We start from the raw sequence: 26045 nt of genomic DNA, 5'->3' as shown, positions 1-26045 counted from the left end.
TCCGATCCGAGCACACTCCACCAATGCGTGGTAGGTATCTTCTCTTACCCCACAACTTGAACAATTTGGAGAATCCACAACTCTCATAAGGTGCCCGAACACATTAAGCGGCATGTGCCCGGAGCGCAGTCGCATGCTTGTAACAACAAGTTGTCTGTTTAGCTGAGCGTCATAAAACCAGGGTATCTTTGGCGGTTCACTAACTAGAGTTTTATACCATATGCCTTTCTCTTTCGACCTTCTATCGAAGTGATCCTTCCACATTTCAAAACATTTTACTTTGACTTCTCTAAGCAAGTCGGTAAAGAAAGGCATACAGTTTACAGGAATACCTTCGTCAACTCCAATTTTAGCAAATTTATCCGCTACCTCGTTACCCACGACATTCATATGTGACGGAACCCATTGGAATTGTATATTCTTGCCGCTATTTAAAAGCTTTAAATATATATCCAGAATGTTGTAAGCTACGGGGAGACCTCTTTCGCCAGAGGTACATCGAGCTAAATGTTGTAGCGCACTCTTCGAGTCACTGAGCACTACAAAATTTGTCCCATCACACGACAGTATGTATGACAACGATTCGGTAATTGTGTATAGCTCTGCCGCCATTATAGAAATCCTATTGTTTAATTTGAAAGCTGCTGTGGTATTCGTTTGAGGATCATAAAAAGCCGCTCCAACCGCGTTTCCTATCTTTGACCCATCAGTGTAAATCTGTATGAACCCATCGTACTTTTTCCAAATGGTTTTTATAGTTTCCCGTAGTAAGTCCACCGAGCTATAACCCTTCTTGGGTCCCTGGACATTATCTATTGTGAGGCATATTCGTGATTTTATATCTATGTTTGTTACCCACGTGGAGAGTGAAAACATTTCCAGCATGTGAGAACACTGAATAGCTTCATTAGACAGCTCATTATGTACTAAAACCAATAGCGGCTTCTTTTTGGTATTCCAATACGGACTACGGTGACATAATGACGCAAGGTTAGCTATAATGGAAATACTCTCACTATTTTCGATCGATTTTGCTTTTAACCAAAATTTAGATGCAAGATACTTTCTTCTTACTGCCAACGGTGGAAGACATAATTCTGATTCCATAACGTGTATTGGACTGGTTTTAATAAAACCTCCTACTACTCTCATAGCCTGATTCTGAACCCTGTCTAGCTTCTCCGTATTGGTTTTAGAACTGTTATCAAAAAGAAAGCATGCAAATTCCAACCGACTTCGGATAATAGAAATGTATAGTCTCCTTAAGTGTATAGGATGAACCCCCCATGAAGAACCTGCCAAGACGTGGAACACATTTAAAAAAGTTCTCAATTTCTGGCACATGTCGTTAACTTGTTTATTCCACATTAAAGATTGGTCTAACCATAGTCCTAAGTATTTAACTGTCGAAACATTTTCCAGCCTAACATCTCCTATGTTTACCTCAACTTGACGTCGCGTCCTACCTCTTGAAAAAATACAAACTTTGCTTTTATTTGGAGATACCTGTAAGCTAACCTCTTCCAACAGTTGTGACATTTGATCTATAGCCCTTTGAAGTGTTATTGTCATAAATCTTAAGTTTTGTCCCGATACGTATAGTACAAAGTCGTCAGCATATTGCGATATATATACATTATTTATCCTCCTACAAATGTCCGTAGTTACTATATTAAATAGAATCGGAGATACCGGATCTCCCTGTGCTAATCCTATCATCGTCCATCTTGTGATAAAACTATTACCGGTAGATTCAGTGACAGATAAATGTCTTTCCTTCAGAAATTCCCATAGGTATTTACATATGGAGGACCCCACTCCTTCTGCATCTAGTTTTTCCACAACTGATCTAATGTTAACATTATTATATGCGTTATCTATATCCACAAAGCAACCTACGGTTTGTTGTTTATGAGTATACCCTATTTGAATATGTGTAACAAGACGAGCCAAATTATCAAGACACGACTGGGTTCTGCGAAAGCCTACTGTATTTCTAGAAAACAAACTCTTACTCTCGAAATGGTTTCGGTATAGCAATTACTTTAATGTCACGCCACTGCGTAGGTACTTTTCCTTCACTGAGAAACATATTAAATAAATCAACTAAAATTTGTTTATCTGGAAGGTTATATAACATCGAGTAAGAAATGTCGTCGATTCCAGGTGCCGTGTCTTTCTTTTTAATGGTATTATTAAGTTCTTGAATGGAAATAGGCGCTTCAAGTTGAGGGTTTTTTGATGTAAAGACTGGGTCCTGTGGTAGTACATAGTCAGGCGTTAAACGGGTAAGAAATTGCTCTGTTTTTTCGTAATCTAAGGAATTTCTTACCGTTTTGTACCCTTTTAACCATTTCATTTTATTCCATAGATGACTACTAGATACTGTGCTATCAATACTATTGCAAAAAGATTTAAACGATTCTGCTGCCGCTTTCCTAATAAGGCGCTGTGCCTCAGCAGTTTTTTGTTTATAAGTACTTAAATTAACCGGAGTAGGATTTCTTCTAAGCTGAGATAACGCCAGCCTACGCACCGCCACAGACTTAGACAACTCTGGAGTCCAGTATGGTTTAATATTAAACGTGCGAGTAGGGTCAGCGCAAAGTTTAATCAGAGGAATAGATTCATTAGCAGCCGAATTAATGTACTGCAAAAACGTGTCATACACTAGCTGAGGATCCCCACTAAGATTTTTATTTTTTAAGAGCTCAATCAATGTTTCCCTATATTTAGTCCAATCAGCCTTTTTAAAATTTCTTTTTTGTGTTTTAATGTTATTAAGTTCGATTTTGGTAGACATGAAAATCATTAAGTGATCACTACCTAAACTCTCGTTGAAAATCGTCCAATAAAATCGGAGTGCAATGTCTGATGACGCAAATGTAATGTCGGGTGAGCTTGACAACCATCTGTCCAAAACCATTTTACCCCAAGTAGCTGCACCATTATTAAGCGACACATAATTATAGTCAGACGCGGCATCGTATATTTGTGAGCCCCTACCATTAATCTTGCACGACCAGTTAAGATGATGGCCATTAAAATCACCACATATTAATGTTTTACTAGACCACTTCGCAAATAGCATTTTCCAATCATCTCTTGTAGTGGAAACTCTAGGCGGGCAATACACGGCAATAATATTTTGCAAATATGAACAATTAAAAATCTTAATACACATAATTTGTATGCCACCATTACGCAAACTAAAGTTATTAACTTGCGCTCTAATAGATCGATGAGTAATAATAGCTAATCCTCCGTATGAATCATCGCGGTCTTGTCTGTGGATATTATAAGATCCAATTTTTAATTTACTATTTGGCTCTAGCCAAGTTTCCGATATTATACATATATGGATTTTTTCTCGTAGCAATAAATTTTCAAGGGCTAAAACTTTTGATCTTAAACTTTGCGCATTCCACTGCAAAATGTTCAACTGCATATTTTTACCTTTACGACTAAATTCCATAATGTGTTAACATTTCCACAATACTTTTTAAAATAGGCCACTCAGACATAAAATCTACTACTACGAGAACTAACCATTCAATACAGGACTTAATTATATTTTTAAATTTTTCATTTACACTTATGTTTTTTAAAAATAATATTTCTTTTAAACGACTTAATAACTCACTAAAATGTACTTTTCGCGAGTTGTTTACTTGATCGTTTTCCGGGTTATCAGCTGATTCCTCTGGAATGCGGTCCGCCGGGCGCTCGTACTGATGCCGCTCATTTTTGCTGATGCTGCTACTTGCGTTTCTAGGGACCGCTCGGTTGCCGGGCGGTGACTTAGGACGTTTAAGCGTTTGTGCAAACGATGATAAGATAGGTACGTATTTATGGGGACTTGTTTCTTCCAGATCTAAATCAATAAAGCTGTTGTGCGTATTTACTTGAAATGAGGGTTCTTGAATGTTATTATCGCTACGGATCTCTTTATAAGCGTGTTGTTCTGGTTCAACATAAATGTTGCAAGCAACCCGATATGTGCAATTGAATTCCGCCATTAATTCCCTTAGCTTTTTTTCTTTCAAGTAGACTGGGCACGATCTATTTAGAGCCATATGATTCCCCTTGCAGTTAACACATTGGAATGTCTCAATCTCACAGTTTTCATGTTGACCGGTGCATTTGGGGCATATAACATTTCGAGATGAACATCTAGCTTTAGTATGTCCGAATTTCCAGCATTTTGAACATTGGGTAGCAGGAAAGATGAAAGGTTCGACCTTGACGCGTAAGTTATCTATATTTACGTATGCTGGCAGTTGTGATCCGGAAAATATTACTTTAGCCACCTCGCTGGGTACCCATTTATTACCTTCTCCTCTCTTCTGTAACCGTTTTGCAGATACAAGCTTGACGTCACTGGGGCTGGAGATATCCCTAAGTATATCGCTGTCGGTTAGCTCCAGGTCAACCCCTCTTATAATACCGTACGACATTTCCACTTCCGAAACTCGTTGGATTTTCCATTCCTTTTTTTTAAATTCCTCACAGTCAATTACCTTTTTTGCATAGGTCTCGTCGGGCACCTCGAGTTTTAGTTTGTACTGATTTATATATTTAATTTTATTAATCTTGAACAAACCTGCAATTGTAAGTAACTTTGCAATGGCAAATTGTTTAGGTAGTTTTTCGCTACTCGAAAGGAATAATTCTATAGTCTCCTTTTTAAATTTTTTCACGTTTTCCACTTTTTGCCATGGCCCCTGATCGTCATCGTCCTCCTGTCTTTCTCGTTTTTGAGCTCTGTCATGCAGGTTATCTTCTTTTTGCTCCTGATCTTCTGTTTCTTTTACTACGACTTCATTATCTTCTGTTAGTGTTGGTTTCTGTGATAATTCTTCTTCCACATCCATTTCTGATTTTGAGTCCGGTAGCTCCGTAGACATGTTGTGTACGGAATTACCAGCCTACAACTTGCATGACAACAGGTACCGCGCGTAAACAATAAATGCGATAACAAAATTAGATCGCCGCGTGCACTCAACACGAATGTCGTGACGAGACTGGTCTTATGTATGTGACATCGTAGCTCTCAAATTGATGAACTGATTTGAGTGCATCATTTTAATATTAAAATACCTAACCAAGAGATAATAATATTAAGCCACATGTATTATCTTGACGAATGTAAATATGGAGATATTTATAAATTCTACTATTTTTTTTTAATTTTATAGTGATTTTTCTAAAATACATATGATGTAATCCACCTTACTCTAACTCCTATAATTATGCAATAAATGACTATCTTATCTTATCTTTTATCTTCTTCCACAGACGTTTCGGCATCGTAGACAAGCGGTTCTGCGTGGAAGGGGGCTCTCGCTGCGGCAAGGGGGAGGGGTTGTTCGTGTTCGCGGCTGAGGGGGGGAGGGAGCTCACGGACCTCCTCAACATGTACAGCCATGATGCGCAGTCTAGGCTCAGCGTCGCGTCTAGGTCTGGCTCAGGTGAGTTCTGGCACCTATAGACAACTATAGGGTTCTGCGTGGAAGGGTGCTCCCGCTGCGGCAAGGGGGAGGGGCTGTTCGTGTTCGCGGCGGAGGGGGGGAGGGACCTGACGGACCTCCTCAACTTGTACAGCCACGATGCGCAGTCTAGGCTCAGCGTCGCGTCCAGGTCTGGCTCAGGTGAGTTCTGGCACCTATAGACAACTATAGGGTTCTGCGTGGAAGGGGGCTCGCGCTGCGGCAAGGGGGAGGGGCTGTTCGTGTTCGCGGCGGAGGGGGGGGAGGGACCTGACGGACCTCCTCAACTTGTACAGCCACGATGCGCAGTCTAGGCTCAGCTTCGCGTCTAGGTCTGGCTCAGGTGAGTTCTGCTACCTATAGACAACTATAGGGTTCTCATTCGATCCCTTCCATTTTGGAGGGTATTAGCGACTGTACTGTGACTGTGGGGTGGTCATATCATTCATTAAGACTCCTCACTAGCATCTTCCGAGCGTCGGCAATGTCGGCATCTAATAGTCAACTCTATGGTTGCTGCTCGACGCAACGTTGGCGCAACTTCGCATCGACACCATTTCCCATAGCGCTGACTAGACGCCGACGATTAAAATGTACTATATATCACTTTTGAATATGTAAAGTCACTAATTCAATATCGTAAAATTGGTTGTCTATTTCCCTGAACTCTTCCTTAAATGTTTGTGACCTAGGAGTTACTAATTAAAAGAGCATACCCTGGAAGCCTTGTTTTGCTTGTCGAAGACCTGGTTTCCCTTCACATCTAAGGTAGCTCAAAGCCTGAGAACCTTGGACATCAATTTGTGACATACCTGATGTACCGGTAGGTCTATTTTAGATTTTTTGTAATTTTTTAAATGACACACGTAGGGTTTGTAATCCGGATCCGAAATGTATGAAATTATCTGGATCCGGATCCGCGGATCTACCCATACATTTCAGATCCGTCGTGCAAAGCCTAGACACACGATTATTTAAACAAATAATTCTTCCAGTTCTAGAAAAACGCTACTCGGACACGTCGAGCATGGACGATGGCTTCCCCTCCCTCCGCTCCGTCTCCCCCTGGGCGCCGACCAGCCAGACTATGCACTGCATCTCAGACCTGGACTCCAGCATGGAAGAGGATAAGTTCAGGAGGCCTACGTCGCTGCCCAGGTGTTCCAGTTGCATTGGGAAGATCAGTCATCTTGCCAGGTAAGATAAAAAAAAATACAACAATGAAAATTCTCTGGCGTCAGTAAATTGTAACTCCAACCTAAAGTCGACGGATAAACAGAAGGAGCGCTAAAGACAAAAATTGTGACTTCATGTCGTGTGTATCCAAGTACATATACGTATATACAAAGGTACTAATCGTGTTTAATCTATTCAGCGCCATCTAGTTGTGAGTGTGCGTATCGCGTGTAAACACCAATGGCATGAAATCAGTTATGTCTTAGTAGTTACCCGACCTCTATTCATAATTCAATATGTTTTTTGTAACCGATCGAAATACTCTATCTACTTCCTTCACTACAAAGTACAGTCAGCAGCAGAAGTTGCTAATCGGGCGAGATGTTCGAAATGATCTTGACGCGACTTTATTATTAAGAGAATATAAGAACGAGTCAAAGTAATTTTGAACACCTCGCCCGCTTAGCAACTTTTGCTGCTGACTGTGCTAAAGCCGCTGTAGTCTCTAATCTGCATAATCAGCACTTAATTACACCTTGTTTAATTAATACCCAATCAGGCCGAATATGTGTCTTTGATCTTGTAAATAAGCTAAACCTTGGTTAACCCATAATCGAGACTTTGTAGAATCAGTATTAGATTGTGGACCAATGCATTGATTAAATTAATTCATTGAAATAAAAATTTACTGACTTAAAAGTTTGCGGTATTATCAATCCAGCGCATTGGCACAGAATAAATAATAGTACTAGGTACCGAAGACTCGCTCTCTAACAAAACGCGTTTGTTACGATCAGGACAGATATGGCCGCTAGGTGGCGACAGCGCCACGCGCGGCTTATGGCTAGCCACCAAAATTGGTGTGGAACGGATGTACTTGTAGCTACCTATTGCAAAGCGACGAAATCGCGGAGTGAGCCACGCCTGGCATTGGGCTCTTTCCTATCTTTCTTCTCCCTGCAATATTCCCAAAGTCTAGAAATGTTTAACAATGATGTATATCCTTGCGATTTATTTCCAGATCTTCTGTGGGCACACCTGGATCCATGATGTCTCCAGTGTGGACGATGGGCAGTATCGTGGAGAAGCGGTCGGACTGCGACCGGGCTTCGATTTACTCACGCTCTAGTGGCAGTGCCTCTGAATACAACACAGGTATGTTATCTCCTTGCTGCTTTTGCGATCCTGGTACCAAGGGCTTGCACGACGGATCCGAAATGTATAGGAATATCCGTGGATCCAGATCCGGATAATTACATACATTTCGGATCCGGATTGCAAACCCTAATACTGGTACCCCCACAGAGTATTTAATATTCATGTCTGGTCGTTCCATCATTTTTGTCAGATCTTTCTATGATTTAAGTTATTTAAAATCTAAAAAACTCCGTTCCAAATAATCCAAATTTGCTTTGGAGATCCTCGTATAACCAGACAGATAAAGAAATTAGGAATATATATCAATTTTATGAGTCTTAAATTTTTGTACTATTTTTTTCGTAAAGGATTTAATGTCTTCGTTAAAATAAACATAATCTAGACTTCTAATTCATTTAAATGGGATGTGCACACCATATTATACCCTCGCGTATTATCATTTATCGTAGTTCCTTAACATGATTTTACCATTTATCCATTTGGTAGGATCCATTATGGATCCGAGTGGACCTTTTGTGCACTTAGATTAGACTTTTTCGGACACTAGAATCCAAATGGATTACTTATCTTCCAACAGAATCAAAACGCGGCAGCCCCGTGTGTTGTCCCAGCATCCCCGCGAAGACGGGCCCCTGCCCCTGCTGGCAACCCAAGCCCTGCTGCTGCCGCAAGTTCAGCGGCCCCTACGAGAACTACGACGTGCCAAAGACCCCCATGCCTCTCATCCAGGTGAGCTTTACAGCATCATCCAAGCCTCTTCATATTATTACAGACAGTTTGAGCCTATGCTTCTATAGTACGGCTCTTCTGAGGTGAACTTTTCGCTTCGAACCTTAATCTTTCAAACAAAGGCCATTGTCTCTATTATCGCGAAACCGCTTGCTCCCGACTTAGCACGTGCCAGTACAACATTCATATTGAAAAACAACCGGTATCGTCATAGTATTAAGGTTCAAATTTAATGTCACTGATATTCTAGATATTACGTTTTGGTAGTGTAGGACGATAAACCGCCCCGAAGCGATACGGCACTCATATTATTTTGATACTTAGTGTGGGGTTAATAAAAAGTAAAAAATAAAATAAATAAAAAAAGTATTACAAAATTAAAAATAAACAAAAATAAAACCAAAATATAATAACTTAATATAATATCTTTTTTTAAAAAAAGGGAACCGCCTTCAAAAAACCAACCCACTGAAAAGCACAAAATAATTTTTATATGGCACCCCTATACGTCTCCAGTCCCTATCCCGTCGTAAAGCAAATTTCTGCCAAAAAGTAATTAATACCTAATAATAAGAAAATTAATAATCATCCGGGTAATTACTTAGTTTTTGCAGTCGGTGCCAAACCAAAATTTTTGAGAACCGATATTTTAGACAACGAAGAACTGCACTTACTTGCATTATAAAGACATACTTAGTTTACTCATTAATTTAGTTCTTGTAGGTGCTGAATGGTAGTAAAGAATGTTTTTGTTGGTTTGGCACCGCCTTCAAAAACTAAGTAATTACCCGGATGATTATTAATTTTCTTATTATTAGGTATTAATTACTTTTTGGCAGAAATTTTCTTTACAACGGGATAGGGACTGGAGACATATAGGGGTGCCATATAAAAAATATTTTGTGCTTTTCAGTGGGTTGGTTTTTTGAAGGCGGTTCCCTTTTTTTAAAAAAATATATTATATTAAGTTATTATATTTTGGTTTTATTTTTGTTTATTTTTAATTTTGTAATACTTTTTTTATTTATTTTATTTTTTACTTTTTAGTGATAGGTAGGTACTTCATTTATTTTAGGTTTTGGGCTAAAATATACCAGTTTGTTAGGCTCTCCATTTAGTTTTAGTGTAATTTAGTATTAAGTTAATTTGGTTTGATTTTCTAGATGTGACGATGACCTAAATAGCGTGGGCCTATGTTGCACCAACCCTGAGTTCCATTAGGTGAGCCAGGGTTCAGCATCAGCTTTATCTTGGGTACTGCTCTCCCAAGTGCTCATTAAGATGTGACGGATGACCAAAATAGCGTGGGCCTATGTTGCACCAAACCTGAGTTCCACTAGGTACAGCCAGGGTTCAGCATCAGCTCTAACTTGGGTACTGCTCTCCCAAGTGCTCATCAAGATGTGACGGATGACCAAAGTAGCGTGGGCCTATGTTGCACCAACCCTGAGTTCCACTAGTTACAGCCAGGGTTCAGCATCAGCTTTATCTTGGGTACTGCTCTCCCAAGTGCTCATTAAGATGTGACGGATGACCAAAATAGCGTGGGCCTATGTTGCACCAAACCTGAGTTCCACTAGGTACAGCCAGGGTTCAGCATCAGCTCTAACTTGGGTACTGTTCTCCCAAGTGCTCATCAAGATGTGACGGATGACCAAAGTAGCGTGGGCCTATGTTGCACCAAACCCGAGTTCCATTAGGTACAGCCAGGGTTCAGCATCAGCTCTATCTTGGGTACTGCTCTCCCAAGTGCTCATCAAGATGTGACGGATGACCAAAGTAGCGTGGGCCTATGTTGCACCAAACCCGAGTTCCACTAGTTACAGCCAGGTTTCAGCATCAGCTCTATCTTGGGTACTGCTCTCCCAAGTGCTGATCAAGATGTGACGGATGACCAAAATAGCGTGGGCCTACGTTGCACCAAACCTGAGTTCCACTAGGTACAGCCAGGGTTCAGCATCGGCTCTATCTTGGGCACTGCTCTCCCAAGTGCTCATCAAGATGTGACGGATGACCAAAATACCGTGGGCCTATGTTGCACCAAACCTGAGTTCCACTAGGCACATCCTGAGTTCCACTAGGTACATCCAGGGTTCAGCATCAGCTCTATCTTGGATACTGCTCTCCCAAGTGCTCATCAAGGCGTGTCGGATGACCAAAACAGCGTCTACCTATGTTGCACCAAACCTGAGTTCCACTAGGTACAGCCAGGGTTCAGCATCAGCTCAGATCTATGTATACTAAAACCTTCTCCAGAATGTAACAAACACTTTTCTGAAAACCGCATCAAAATCGGTTCAGCCAAACGCGAGATAATCGCGAACAAATATACATACATACATACATACGGGTCAAACTGAGAACCTCCTTTTTTTTTTGAAGGCGGTTAAAAATGAAACGTGGTGTTAACGAATTCCTGAAGAGAGATGAAATTGCCCGTAGCTATTAAGGACCTATGTTAAATGTTAATGAATGTATTGAATTATGGTTTCGTAAAGATAGTTTAGTTACTAGAATAAGTGTGAATATTTGCATGTCTCTACTGACAAAGCATGTGGAACTTAATACCTCTGTATACCTTTGTACTGACCGTGTTTTAAGCAAATAAATTTCTGATTTCTGATTTCTATCCTATCGCGATATAAAATATCCCGAGAAATCTTCTTATAAACCGTAGTGAAACATAGACATAGTCACATAGCCAACATTGAGAACAGATCAAATTATTTTATTAAATTAATTTGATTTGTTCCCAAAGTTGTGTATAGATGGCAGCACCAATCTCTCGCTATATCGTAAATCGTAATTCCGTAAGAAATTCGTATAGGAGGTGCAAGCGCCTACTGCTTGCCCTTAGAGATGGTCAAAGACGCCTAGTCTTAGTAAGATAGCATATAGTCGAGAAATTGGGACTGGTTCCACCGTGGCGGGGTGGCCAAGGGGTTCAAGGCGTTAGCCCGGATTGCTAAAGACGCCGGTTCGGATCCGGCCTTCACCACTGGAAGTCTTCGTCACTTTTTTCTTTAATATATGACATATATTTCAGTTTAAAGACATAGTGTCATTACATTTCGTTTCTCAACTCGATCGTGTTTAAGTAAATGGTTGTTGCTTAGTACTGCCTTAACCAGCTCCACATAATCATAAGTTTATCAAAAATGTACCTATTCATGTTTAAAAATACATCTTATACCTACGTGTATATTTTAAAGTTTCCTTTAAAGTATACTTACACAAGCTATTACAATTAAAATCCCCATGGACTTAAAGTAACAAGCGCTCAGGATGAAATTACAAAGGGTTTAGAATCTTAATTCAATTACTACACATATTCTACACATCGCCCGTAGGGACTACAGGGTAAACAACATGTGTAAGCAAATTGACTCGGTCGGATACGGATACGTTGCCTAGAGTTGCCTAGGGACAGACTTACGGGCCTAGGTTCGAATTGAAACTACTAGAATATGCAAAACGCTAAAGGCAGTAAATCGGATTAACAGAGTATTTGTGGGAAATATAAGACTAACTATTCTCTGTCTGATACATTCGTAATATCCTTCTTAGGCAGTATATTACTATTTTATAGGTAAGTGTACGTTTTAAGTAGATTTACCAAATATATACATACCTCTTTCATGTAAGTATATAGTTGACAAAATAAGAGGTTTTATTAATATTTTAGGGGTAGCTAAATTTGTTAAGAAGCTTTATCTTTAAAAGCGTCAACAACACACTACTTGTATGAAAACCACCATGGGCAAGCCATCACATTATAGCGCCTTATTAAATGCAATCAATTTTCTTTTCAGGAACATCCAATAGACGGAGGAGACACAAAGAGCTTATACGACACACCAAAGAAACTAAAATGCCTTCTCAACCAAACGTGCAATTGTAGCGAAGCCAAAAACCAAGACGCTGTACATAACGAATCATTTACGAACTACGTCAATGTGACACCCATGCCCGAGAAACTGGCCAGAGTGCACAACTGCAATTACGCAAATGTAGACCTTTCAGCTACGTTAGAGAAGTTCGAAAGCTCCTTGCAGATTTTAAGAAGCGCCGGCTTCAGTCAAGAGGAACTAGACGCTTTAGAAGATATACCAGAAAACGATGACGATATATCAACGGCCACAACGAATACCGTCCATCCTTCAGCGGAATGCTGCAATGAGCATTCCATCTACATGCCTATGGAACCGCTTGAAATAAGCAGTTCAAGCAACAGCAACAAAAACTGCTCGGATAATATAAGCAGGATCAGTCATGTTTCCGATCCAACGCAGCATTCAGAATCGGATACGATCAGCACAAGACGTTCCAGCTCTGCAGACTTCACTAAAAGACATTACGATGACTTCCAATGCTTCACACCAACAGTGTTGAGGAAAGCGCGGAAGAACGAATGCATCAACGAAGGTATCCCAATCATCAACGAACCAGCGGCGCCTAAAGAGGTCAAAGCACCAGAGAAAAGCGAAACCACCTTCGTCACCAGGTTTAGAGACGCAGTAAAGATTAGAAGGTCATCCAGCGTGCCTAGTAAATCGGATAAGAACAGAGATTCTTCGTCATCGAACGATTCTGGCGTTTCAACGGGCTCCTTAAAGCACCATAAAGGCGATTTCGAGTTCGAGATGCCGGTGACCAATGGGAAGAGCTCTAAGAAATACTTTAAGAGTAACAAGCCAATCAGGAGGGCGTTGACGCCTGTTCACGGGCCATTTGTAAAGTCGAATTCGTCGGATCCGTTGAAGAACCTGACGTTTCACTTTGAGGAGGTCGCGACGATGACTAAGTCGAATTCTTGCGACGTAGACACGCTGACGAGACGGAAAAAACGGAATGGTAAGTGGCTGTTACAATTTTTTTAAATTAATCTTAAATAATATTGAAACATTCTTAAACTTCGTCATCATACCCACGTTTCTTTGCGAAGTAAAGATTACCTTCAAAAACGAAACAAATGGTCGCATTTTCTATCAGACTATCTGATGATTTTGTAAAGAACCATCTCGACTTAGAATATGTTTTCTGAAGTTAAAGCTTTAATATCAAATAATCATTTTAAGAGCGAATTATATCATTTATTAATTAGGACTTGGCAAGTGACAGAATGTGGACAGCGTCGAATCGCTATGAAAATATTAAGTTATTGGCATATTCACACTTTGTCGCTACCGCCAAATCGATGCATCGTTAAATTAGCCGAACTATAGGTAAGAGTAAAAGTCAATCAAATTACAACATCATTTTTTTATTCCAGTGGACACGGACATGACGGCCCGCCACAGCCAGGTCACCAACAACACGTCCTCGGGCGCGTCCGACACGTCCGACTACATGGAGTCCCTTTCCGTATCTTCTTTCAGCTCATGTGACGTCACTGCCGATCGCCACGCTGCTAGGCCGAGATCAGGGAAAGAGTATGCTAGTATAGACAGGGCTACGCTCGCTAGCGTGTGTGATGGCACCACTGCTTAAACTGGACTATGTCGCTGTTGTTGTACTTGCAGAATCCACTGATTGTATTTAGACTAGGTAAACGGAAAGGTCTTTCAAGGATTACACCAATTGGCATTGACTATATGGAATCTCCATGATTTCATTTAGCTTTTGTGACATCATTGCTGATCGCCACGGGGTCACTATAAAATCCCATTCCCCTGGCCTAGGGTTTGCACGACGGATTCGAAATGTATGGGAATATCCGCGGATTCGGATCCGGATTGCAAACCCTAACCTGGCCTGGCCATACCAATGCGCAAATTCCCAAGAAATTCCGCTTTATTAGCATCTCATTTTTGGTGACTGTGTAACTCGTGCCAAGTTCCATCTACAACCAAATCAACTAAGCGGAATCCCTTGGGAATTTCCGAATAGGTATAGCCAGGGGAATGTGATTCCAGGGGAATGACGTAAAATGACCCCATGCCGCCCGCTTGGGATCTAGGAAATGCTAGTACATACAGGGCTACCTACGCTCGCTAGCGTGTGTGATGTCACCACTGCTTAATCTTGATTGCGAGAATCAATTAATTGTATTATATACAATGGTTCTTAACCGGTAGTGCTTGGCATCTGAAGTAGTTTGATTATTAGTCTGACAGTTCCGAACAACTGACAGGCGGATAACAGAACAGCCTTTGTTAACTTTATTTGACATTAATATCAAATTCTAAACTGGGTGATCCCTGGCAAAAAAACTTATTTGTCTAGTGATCCTTTAATCCACTGTTTTTAGACTTAGTAATAGTGAGCGCAAGCTCCTTCAATACTAAGTAGGTGGGTATAAGTGGGTAAATATATATAGTAAATATATATATTATACTGAAGTTTTAATGTTGATTGGATTTTGTTGGATCCATTCTGGCAAAATAAGGCAAGATACCTCGAAATGGACGCTCTCCGACAACCGCGCGTGGCGGCCGCCATTTTTAATATGGACAACATTATTATATCGTAATCTTGCGATAACACAGTATACTTGTCGTCTCACTTCAACCATATTTTTAACAATCTTCGTAACAGTCGGTTCAAACAAAAGTCGATTTAAACATGTCAATACAATACACTTCTAATGTACTTAACTCATCTACCGGTTAGAGAGTAAGGGACTGGATAAATAGAAACAATTAAAAAATGTAAAGGATTTTGTATAACATTGGCAGCTCTTTTTAGAAATAAGTTTTTATACAAAAGACTATACACGTTTTTTATCCGTCTCAAAATTTTAATCCAAATTGTTGTCCATATGTCGTTATTATAAAATACTTTTTTTGTAAGAAACAGTCATCGGGATGATGATGATGATTTTGTTTTATTATCCCTCATCAGGGACATAAATAAATAATAAATATGACTGTATCATTTCTGACTTTGTACTTATTTGAAGATTATTCAAGATAATCTATATTATACCAATTTACCTTACTTGAAAAAAAAACATGGCGAATAGAAAGACAATGTAAAAATATTACAAAACCAGTAAGCACCATGATAAAATTGATCATAATTTAAATATCTTATTGGTTTACAAATCTTTAGCGACTTGTAAATATAATTTAGACTCGTATGTAACACTTGTAGGTATTCTTTCGTTCCTATGTAAATAGTTGTTAAGGTATATATTAAATAGGGAATTAGAGGTAGCATAATGGTTTCGTTATTTACCTAGTAGAGTGCCAAAAGTTTTGTAACCTCTTCGTAAAATACATTGTGAGTTTTTTATGCCTATTAAACTCTTAAGACAGAGTTGGTAGTGAAAGTCATTTAAATGGCTTAATTTCTCGCATGATATACCTACGATAATAAATGATAAAACGATAAATCATGTCACTTGTTGATAATGATCGGTCACTGACCATCCAGCCTCTAGACATAGCATAGTCGCGCTACCCCCTCTGCCACACATACGGTAGCGTTACTCCATCTTCGAGTCACGCCTACACCGCTTACTTCAGTCGGCGGACCGGGCTCGGTCTAGAAACTTCGGTAGCTCGAAGAAGTTTTTGCTATCAAAAATGCATTATTGTTGTGTCAAATTGTGTGGCAAGAACACTAAAAACTCTGGTGTACAAAAAAATGGCATTTCATTTCACAGGTAAGCCGATTTTTTAGAGATTTGGATAAAAAATATTTTAATTTAAGCGTCTCATCAAATTTGACAGCGCTTGAAATTCGATGACGTCTTTTAAGAAAGTCTCTTTCTATCGCGCTGCATCCGTATACATCCTTTCTTGTCTTTTATTACGTGACATTCTTAAGCCCAAACTAGTGATGTCCATATCCATAGAATGTGATTGTTTACTATTGACAAGGTAATTCAATTCAAATCGCATAGGTATTTGCGAAAAATTCACTATAAAACAAATAAATAATATGAGAATTACACTTACGGTCAGGTACCAATTTTCCCTTGAACATAAACGATATTGTCAATTCAGCACTACATAGGTACTCGTATTACTTTTAGCGATTATAAAAACATTGCAAATTTAAATTAATCACAAGACAAATTTTATACAAAAACACACGGTTGCAATTTAAAATGCATTATTTTGATTCCATTTTTGTTGAGAATAGTGGGCGTCGGTTTAACTTTTTAATTTTTGCTTTTTTTCTGTGTACGACTGCCAACATGGCAATGATACTTGAACATTCGGCCAAATAATTTAAACTTCATTTAGTTAGATTGTGTTAAATAACATTTCATTTACATAATAACAAATAAATATTTGATTTAAACCATGTAATAACTCTTAATAGAATTATACAGGGTGTTTTTAATGGGTGGGTATAGTAGGATACCGCGAATACAGGGTGGATTTTCTTTTTAGCTCAGTGAGGACAGCTACCAGATCCCGTACTGCTACGAGAAAACGGTCTTAAGAGACCTTCCCTCGATTTCAAATTAATGAAGATTGGCATTTACAGATTTTGGAAAAAACATACAGGATACGAGAAAAAGGTCATTTTTGACAAACTTTTTTTTTATGCCAATCGATCCCATTCCTATTGAGAATCAAAAGCTTGTATGGAAGCAAAAAAAAATTTCCGGCGAGAAAAGCCACAAATCGAGGAAAACTTTTGCCATAATATTTGGCCAATCAGTCCTGTCCTGTTACATTTAAGAACCATAATACTGTATGAAGACATTGCTGTACAAATGATGGGCGAGGTAGAAAATTGTGAATAAAATTTCACATTTTCTCCATAGTAAATGTATGGAAAAAGTTTTTATTAATTTGTGGATTTTTAGTACATTACCGTAAGTCGACCCCTAGGAAACTATTGATACTGGATATGAATGGAATCGATTGGCATACAAAAGTAGCATGTGAAAAATAAAAGTTTTCATTTTCATTCAAATATTATGGGAAAAGTTTTCCTCGATTTGTGGCTTTTCTAGCCGGAATTTTTTTTTGCTTCCATACAAGCTTTTGATCCTCAATAGGAATGGGCTCTAATTTGAAATCGAGGGAAGGTCTCCTAAGACCGTTTTCTCGTAGCAGTACGGGATCTGGTAGCTGCCCTCACTGAGCCAAAAAGAAAATCCACCCTGTATATAAAGCCGCAACCCGACTGATTAATTGACATAATTGCTCTCCCAGAAGGGGGTTCCTGGGGTATTTGACTTTGATACGGTCGTATAGAGGGGGTGGTTTGGTGACTTCCAGAAAAATCCGACTTTTGGTCTACCGGATTATCCGACTTTTGGTCACTAAACGGTGACAGATACGTGGGAGATGCTCGACCAAATGTCATAGAGGGACGCTGACAGTTTTTGAAGCCGCCATTATTTTTTCAAAATGGCGGATTCAAAATGGCGATCATTTTTCAAAATGCTCCCAGCGCGCTAAAATTTTGGTCACGAAAACTCGGGGTCACCTAGCTGTATTCCTATGGATTTTTTTTTAATAAAACCAATATGGCGGTAAAAATGGCCACTTATTTTTTATGAAAAGCTTCAAAGGTGAGAGATAGGTGGGGGGTGCTCGACCAAATGCCATAGAGGGCCCGAGACAACACAAATTGCATTTAAAAAGTTTCAAAATGTACTAACTAACATAAGAATACCATGGTTGCAATAAATAATTATGATTATGATTATGATATGATTTTTTTTTTCAAGTTGGTCTGAGCGCGTTGAGATTTGGCATGCGGCGAGCTTGGGGGCCCAAGATTAGTATGTGAATTATTTTTTATTAACACTCAAAATGGCGGCGGACACGGGCAAAGGAAAATTTCCAAGTAGGTTAAGCGAACCCGAAGGGCGAATATCAGGCTGGGAGGCCGAAGGCTGACCCGCCGAAGGCCCGAAGCCTTCACCCCGACTTCCAAGCGTGCAACCCTCAGTAATTTAAAGCGAGGCCGAAGGGCGAGCTGCGTGAATGAAGTACTTCCAAGCAGGGATGTTGCGAATATCCGCATCCGCATCTCGTCTCGTCTCGCGCTTCTCTAAATCCCATAAGACGCCTTTTTACCAATAGTTTATTTTTAAATTAATTATATAAAGCAGATACACCTGCTAACGAAACCACAACGTTATGGGTTAATGTTTTCGAACGAACGAATCAACATAGCATTCAAAACATGCTTGCATATTATTACTGTTATTACATTATTGACCGTGATTGACAATGTTATTATTCAACGTGTCACATCACTAGCGCCCGGCAGATATTTCTGTCTGACGCCCACGTGTGTTTGAACGGACCAATCACGGCACGGGACTCGCTCACCTCGTCCCCCGCACCCCTGTATTTTTGGCAGCATCGGTTTCATGAAAGAATTGGCCTAAGTTGAGTCTAGAGGCTGGATGGTCAGTGTGATCGGTAGACCGGCACGGCCTTATGGTCTTTATGGTCTTTTTGATAACGAGTATAAATCTTAAACACTTGCCGCTGAAATGTTCTATTTTATCGTCCACACATAAGAAGATCTTTATTTTTATGTAAAAAAGTAACGAAATACCTTACCTCGAAATCAATATTTGTTTGGACAATTTGAAATTGTTCTCTTGTACTTCGAAAATAAATGTATGTAACTATTTTAAATTAGTGTTTTTGGAATTTTACTTAATATAAAAAATAGGTTAAGGTTTTTTGATAGTTTTAGTACTTAAATTATTTGTGCCTTTACGTACAATGTTTTAGACATTTCATTTATTTGTGTTACCTTAAATTTAATTTACGAAGTAGTTTAATAGTGTATACTTACTTAGAAATATTATGTTAAGTGTGGTGCATATTTAAAACTGTATGCAATTATATACAAATGTTTATTCATTGTATTATATCTTTTAGGCCCACTTGCACCATTAAACTAACCCGGGGTTAACCGGTTAAACCTGGATTTACCATGGTTTCCAGTACAATTTGACACTTGTTTAATGGTTTAACCGGTTAACCCGGGGTTAGTGGAATGGTGCAAGTGGGCCTTATAATATTAAGTATCGCCTCATAATCTAGAAGCAATAGCCTATGTACTTCCATGATAAATGTATATGTCCATATGATATAACTACACAATGTACAACAGTAAAATACATTTTTGTACTACATAAAGCTTCGGAAACGGTTATCCTGCCAAATTAAATTAATCAATATTTATCTATTATATTTTTTGTATGACTAAATACAATTTGTCAATGTTTAAACAGGAATTAGGCACTACCTATCTGAAACGGATGTATAATATATGGCTATTTCGTTTATTTAAAAGCTTATATTTCTAAGGTTTGTCACATCAGCTTGATTTAAATTATAAATGTGAACCTTTATAAATAAAAGGCGTATGGAATTGAAGAATCATTTTGAATCCCGACCCGATGTATTCAACCAAAAGTTGGTTTAAATTAATAATAATAAAATAATACACGGATATAATCATCGCTTATTACTGTGGATTATTTACGTCTCACCAAATATGTCAATGACTTAATATGTTATCCACGACGATAAGTGATAAAATATTACCAATTGTAAACCGAGTTGGTAGCTTTTATCATCTGTCATCGTAGCAGTTACTTTCTAACAAGTACCTATGTAAGAGTGGAAGTGACATACGGCGCGATAAACGATAAAAGTTTCTGTATCAAATCCATACTAAAAGACGTAGGTGGCGTATTAATCGCTATTGCGACAAACCTTAATTCAATGAGACAAAACTGTAAGGATTAATTGGAACAAACTGAAGTATCTCTGTCTCTTTTGTCTTTGTGCAATAATCTTTCGATAAATAAGGACAGATTCATTACATTTGTAGTAACTGGTGACTGGGAGACAGAATATTGTATGCTTAGATTATTGAAAGTAATATTAGGATAATATATCTGTTACAATGACTCCACTGTAAAGTCAGTATACTTCGATGTTCATCAGTTTATAAGTTTTATAACAGAACCTATTGACCACATGAATATATTACGGTTAATGAGCTTATGAAAAACAACTGGTTTGTATTTCTTACGATTTTGTCTCTTTTAGGAAAGTACAGGTATAAATGCTGGCATAATGCCCTATAGACGCTACACTATTAAGGATACCTTTTATACTTTCTATATAAAATGCTATTTGAACTCCACGTCTATCGTGCGCTACACGTCATTATGAATACAGGAATAAGAGCGCGCGTCTTTTTCAGTCAAATGATTAATTTTAAACGTGAACGGTGTATCAAGGGACTGCTGATATAAATTTTGGTTGCGCTTATCACGCACGAGAAGACATGGTTAAATTTTAAATTATAAGCCCTCATCTTTTACTAATGCCCGGTGTCGGAAAGCGGTGTTGGTATTTTATAATTATTCGTGATAAGCACAACCATGATATCAATGCCTGTCTTATTTTCTGAGTCCGCAGCAAGCTCGGCCGAATTTCACCTTCCCATACAAACGGAGTTTCGTTCTCATTTTAATTTTAAAACTACGTATTGGATTTTGTAATGAAACTTTGCACGTACAATGACATGAGGTATATCTAGTCCAGCCCTAGTAGCACGGTCGCATTATTATCATTTATCACCGGCTGTCACGTTCTAACAAGTACGTAAGTGGGAAAGTGACGGGCATAGTGATAGTCAATAAAAATGGAACCGTGCGTTTATATAGTTCCAGCACCTCTTTTTCTAACTATGTTAATAAAAAAGGGATGGGTAGTCTATCTGGCTGCGAGATACTGTCGCGCCAAATGACGTGCTAGCCCAGTCTATGAAACAAACAAATAGAGCAAAAACAAGTTTTGTTTGAAAAACTTCGCTGTATTTTTTAACTATGGTATCTGAAGCTACATAAACTAATTACAGTCGGCGCAGCATGGTTCCATTTTTATCGCCTGTCACTTACTTATTAGAACATGACAGGCATAGTGACAAGCGATAAAAATGAGACGATGCTACCACCACAGGGGGCTCAGCACGGTTCCATTTTTATCGACTATCACTATGCCCGTCACTTTCGCACTTACATACTTGTTAGAACGTGACAGGCATGGTGATAAACGATAAAAATGCGACCGTGCTACTAGGGCAGGACTAGATATACATGTCGTAGTCAGATCGTATAATCCGCCGTATTACATTACGGCTAGCCGTTTTCTAAAACAGGGGCGTTTTGAAATGCGGCGGATCGACGATTAGCCGGATTGTCATTGCGATACGTTCTTCAATAAGGCGGCCCACGTTTAGCCGCATCGTAATACTATTTAGATTGTAGAGTGACCAGTTCTTTCGGTCGCCTACGTAACCGGAGTTTGACACTGTTTGCAATTTAATTTATTTTTACCATGGTTCCACCGCACTACATGTGTTTCTTTTTTAAAACATTTCCTTCACAACTTAAATAGACTGCGACATACATACCTTATCCTATAGTACCCACAAAGTTTCAGAGCAATCTAGGTAGGCGTTTTAAAATGAGCGCGTAACTACGTTTGTATGGAGACCGAGCTTGCTGGGGACTCTTTACAATAATGTTACTAGTAATAGTGTCTCGTCTATACGAAGTCTAGGTTTTGCTGTATGGTAGAATCACAACAATATACACGATGAGATGATTAACATAACTTTTTGTGGTTCTGCCATACTGGCTCTCTGTCTAGTCAGATTGTGTGGTGGCCACATTTAGTTTTTTGGCATTATGTTATTATATGTAAGGAACTATAATCTGAAATAGTTGTCATATGTCAAAGAAAAGTGACGAAACTCAGTGGTGAAGACCGGATTCGAACCGGCGTCTTTAGTAATCCGGGCTAACGCCTTGAACCCCACTTGAACCCCTAGGCCACCCCGCCACGGCGGAACCGGTCCCAATTTCTCGACTTTATGTCGAAAAACACAAATCAAAATATTTAATACAATAATTTGATTTATTCCCAAAGTTGAGTAAGGAACTTAGTTAAACAAAAATTATCAAAAATCTAAATGGTTTTATTGATCGTTATAAAATTCTGCCGTTTTGCAAAACGCAGCAATGTATAACATTCAAATCTTTTAAATTTTATTTTGTCGGCTTAAAATCTAACGTGCCTTTTATAATCGTTTGTCCCTTTTTTTATAATTAGTTTTTAACTTTTTTAAATTAAAGTTTGCTTTTAGAGCTCCGTACAAAACTGTTCGCGGAACTCTTATGAGATGAAAATCGGTTGAATGCGATTTTCTCAAACACCGTTTGATATATATAGGTACTTATTAATATTTTTTTTTAAGAAGAAGCATATAACTATTTGGGGCCACCACACCCAGGTTTTGGTGTTAGCATATGAAGGGTTTTTTATTCAGCACAAAATTATATTTTCTTATCTTTCGTTTAGCACGTCGTCTTACTTTACCTTTGTAATATTGCGTCTGAAGACAAAATATAGTGCATTGAATTGATTGAAGCTATTTTATTTTTTACCTGTCTAACCTACCCTTTATATTTTGTTTGTTTCATTGCTAAAGCAAGTAGTTTGGCTAATCGATGTTGTCAAAAAAGAGGAGAATCTGTATAGAATAGATAGAAAACTTAATAAACTATTTGTTGGAAGTTTTTTTTCTAATGTCGCTTTTTATAGGGTTCAGCCGGATTCCTATCACTAAATAACTCATTTAAAAAAAAAGGTGTGCGACGAATTAGTAATTACTCGATACATGTTGCATTGTTAATTAGTTTTTTCTACTCCCGTACTTTTATTTGTCATTTAAAGGGTCGTGCACGCACACACCTGTAAAACCCACTTATAGTTGTCAAGACAAGTCTTTAGTCTATTCCCCAAAAAAGCATTTGTGCATACACGCAGTATCTTTTTGGCACTTATTAGATACTTCGTGTAATGACCACTTAAAAAATATTGTATGAAATACAGTGTTGCCAACCTTATTTTAAATGTCATCTCTGACAAATAAGTGAACTCTAGACATGTTTTTTTTAATTTCATTCATTCATTCATTCTCTTCCCGCCCGTAATACCCTCCATTCATTGCTACTTCTTTAATGTGGTTAAAAATCGTTGTTTAACTCTTAAACCACGGTTGCATAATATTATCTTTCACAGTCAGGTACCTACACCATAGAGAAATATAGTAAGACAAGAGTGCTCACTCCATACATCAGTTCAGACTATTAATTTCAGTGTCTACATCTAGCATCGACTAGCGGAACTATCAGTATCTACTGCTACTTGACAATAGATGTAGCACCGACCGGAAAGTGTTATCTCAACAGCATAAGACTTTCCGGTCGGTGCTACATCTATTGTCAAGTAGCAGTACTGATAGTTCCACTACTCGATGCTAGATGCTAATAGTCTTTTTGGTACTAAAAGTGATGTATGGAGTGAGCACTCTATGTATTTTTTTCTCTATGCCTACACAAACCAATAAATTGAGCTAATTTGCGTTGTATTGGCAAGGCGTTGTTATTTTGGCATTCCAGATATATGTTGTAGAACGTAAAATTAAATTTCACCGTTGCCAACACATCTTCGGTAGTATAGTGGTAAGTATCCCCGCCTGTCACGCGGGAGACCGGGGTTCGATTCCCCGCCGGAGAGATCGTTTTTGCTTTTCTGTAGTAATGTTTCGGCCATTTCAAAATAATTTCGGATATTTTTTTTTTCTAAAACATCCAAAAATACATTTACATTTCAGTACCTTTCACATTATGTTAAATTAGTGCTTGTACTAAATAATTAAAGACAGATACTACTAAAATTCAGATTCAGACTAGAAATGTTGACTTACCCCACCTCTTCTTAAATCTCATTTTCTTGCACTGCACTGCACCCTTTAGGCGGTTTTTTATAAGGATACCCCTAGTCATCTAGTCTAGGTACCAATTTAGATAAACACAACAATCTTCAATCTCACCGAAATTCCGGAAAAACAAATTTTACATCCAAGAGGTCAGGGGGCTTTAAGGCAGGGCCGCAATTAACTCGCTAAGCGCCCCAGGGCTGGCCCTCCGAGTAATCCGGGCCCATGTGTCCGGGTTTAAACGAAGTCCGGTTAAAATGGCTACAGACGGCTGCGAACTTCCGGACATAACCCACAAAAAATAAATCATCATCATCCTAATTCCTACTAACTAATTACATACAGCGTTGACTGTCTAGTTTGGATATCCAAACTAGACGTTCAACGCTGTATGTAAACTATAAACTTTATATAAGACATAGATACACATACGGATATGATGGACGTTCTTGTCTACGTGATAGCGTGATAAAACGGTGTCCGTCACTTTCAATCGCGCGGTATTAAAAAGTGACGGATATTTTGTCACGTGGATAAAGCCATCCATATTATCGCCATATTCCTAGATCTCAATTCTTTTTCCGGCGAAGTCAACAACGACGCATGCTTAATATTGAACTTGGCTCTTATTTCACATTTTCGATTTTTCAGGTAAGGCTCTGGTAATTTTTTTTAGCTATATTATTAAAAAAATAAAATGAGTTCAAATACCTGTCTAAATTGCTAGGCGTCCATTTACCCTCTATGTCCCGCCGTCTCCAAAGCACCCTACAGACAGGTGCCCTACAATGCCCTACGCAGTACGCAGCTGTCACAAGACACGTATTAATCCTGACCAGCCACTCAATCATGCTTATTGTACCTACAAATTGTTTGGTTAAGCTCGTTCTGGAATATGATTCTCTCCATGTTTCAAATGAGACAGTCCTTTCCAAACTATAGTTAATTAGTTATCATTCGCGCGTGCATAGCGCTGCAGGCCTATTGTGGATCCTTTATCCACGTGACAAAATATCAGTCACTTTTTAACACCGCGCGATTGAAAGTGACGGGTTCCGTTTTATCACGCTGTCACGTAGAACAAGAACGACCATCATATCCGTACTAACACATATAGTTATAAGCACCTACGGACAAGGCGAGCAAAATGAACGGGCGAATGAGGACTAACTTACATCATTCTCATTTAGATATAGTTTTGATGTCAAATGTACGTTCGAATTCGAATTGGCCTCATGGTTTTATGAGAGGCCGCAGCCTCCCGTGCACGCGGGTGACGTCACTTGCGCTTGCGCACGATCTATCGTGACCGTTCTTTAACACATGATTGTAACTAATAGGAATGCCTCAGTCGGGCTTCCCCGATGTTGAGAATATTCCATCGCAAAATGGCAATTTTATTTCAATTGTATAGCTCAATCAGCAGCAATCGATGTATGTGCGGGCGACTGGACTATTATTATTTAATAGATGAGAACCTTAAAGTACGGTGTGGACGTGACCGAAGGCACATAGACTGATCTGCCCTGACACGGTTACTTCTTGCGCCCTGAACCCAGCCCGCATATGCTGTCATAACGTCACATTAAGCTGTAGTATCCCTACTTAATGGGAAAGTAACTCTGTCTGTCTGTCTAGTACCTCTTCATGCTTAAACCGCTGAACGGATTAAGATGGTTTATCAATAAAAACTATCCTAAATAATTATGTTCTTCCCGGGCCTCATACCTACTCTCTCCATAACAAACATAT

General features: G+C 38.9%; 1 protein-coding gene and 1 non-coding gene across 2 annotated transcripts in view; both read left to right on the top strand.

The window, feature by feature from the left end:
• The window catches only part of LOC134653903 (uncharacterized), a 321965-nt gene extending 307838 nt beyond the window's left edge, over positions 1-14127 (top strand). The window contains exons 6-11 of the mRNA XM_063509267.1: positions 5299-5471; positions 6485-6686; positions 7687-7820; positions 8401-8552; positions 12365-13406; positions 13825-14127. Coding sequence (XP_063365337.1) covers positions 5299-5471; positions 6485-6686; positions 7687-7820; positions 8401-8552; positions 12365-13406; positions 13825-14042 — 1921 coding nt within the window. The 3' untranslated portion in view covers positions 14043-14127. The remainder of the gene's footprint in view (positions 1-5298; positions 5472-6484; positions 6687-7686; positions 7821-8400; positions 8553-12364; positions 13407-13824) is intronic.
• A 9892-nt stretch (positions 14128-24019) lies between these two features.
• Positions 24020-24091, top strand: Trnad-guc (transfer RNA aspartic acid (anticodon GUC)). The gene has a single exon. It is a non-coding gene; the product is annotated as a tRNA-Asp (tRNA).
• The last annotated feature ends 1954 nt before the right edge of the window (positions 24092-26045 follow it).

This window comes from Cydia amplana, chromosome 14 (assembly GCF_948474715.1).
Source record: "Cydia amplana chromosome 14, ilCydAmpl1.1, whole genome shotgun sequence".
Classification (NCBI taxonomy): domain Eukaryota; kingdom Metazoa; phylum Arthropoda; class Insecta; order Lepidoptera; family Tortricidae; genus Cydia; species Cydia amplana.
This window is presented reverse-complemented; position numbering and strand designations above follow the sequence as displayed.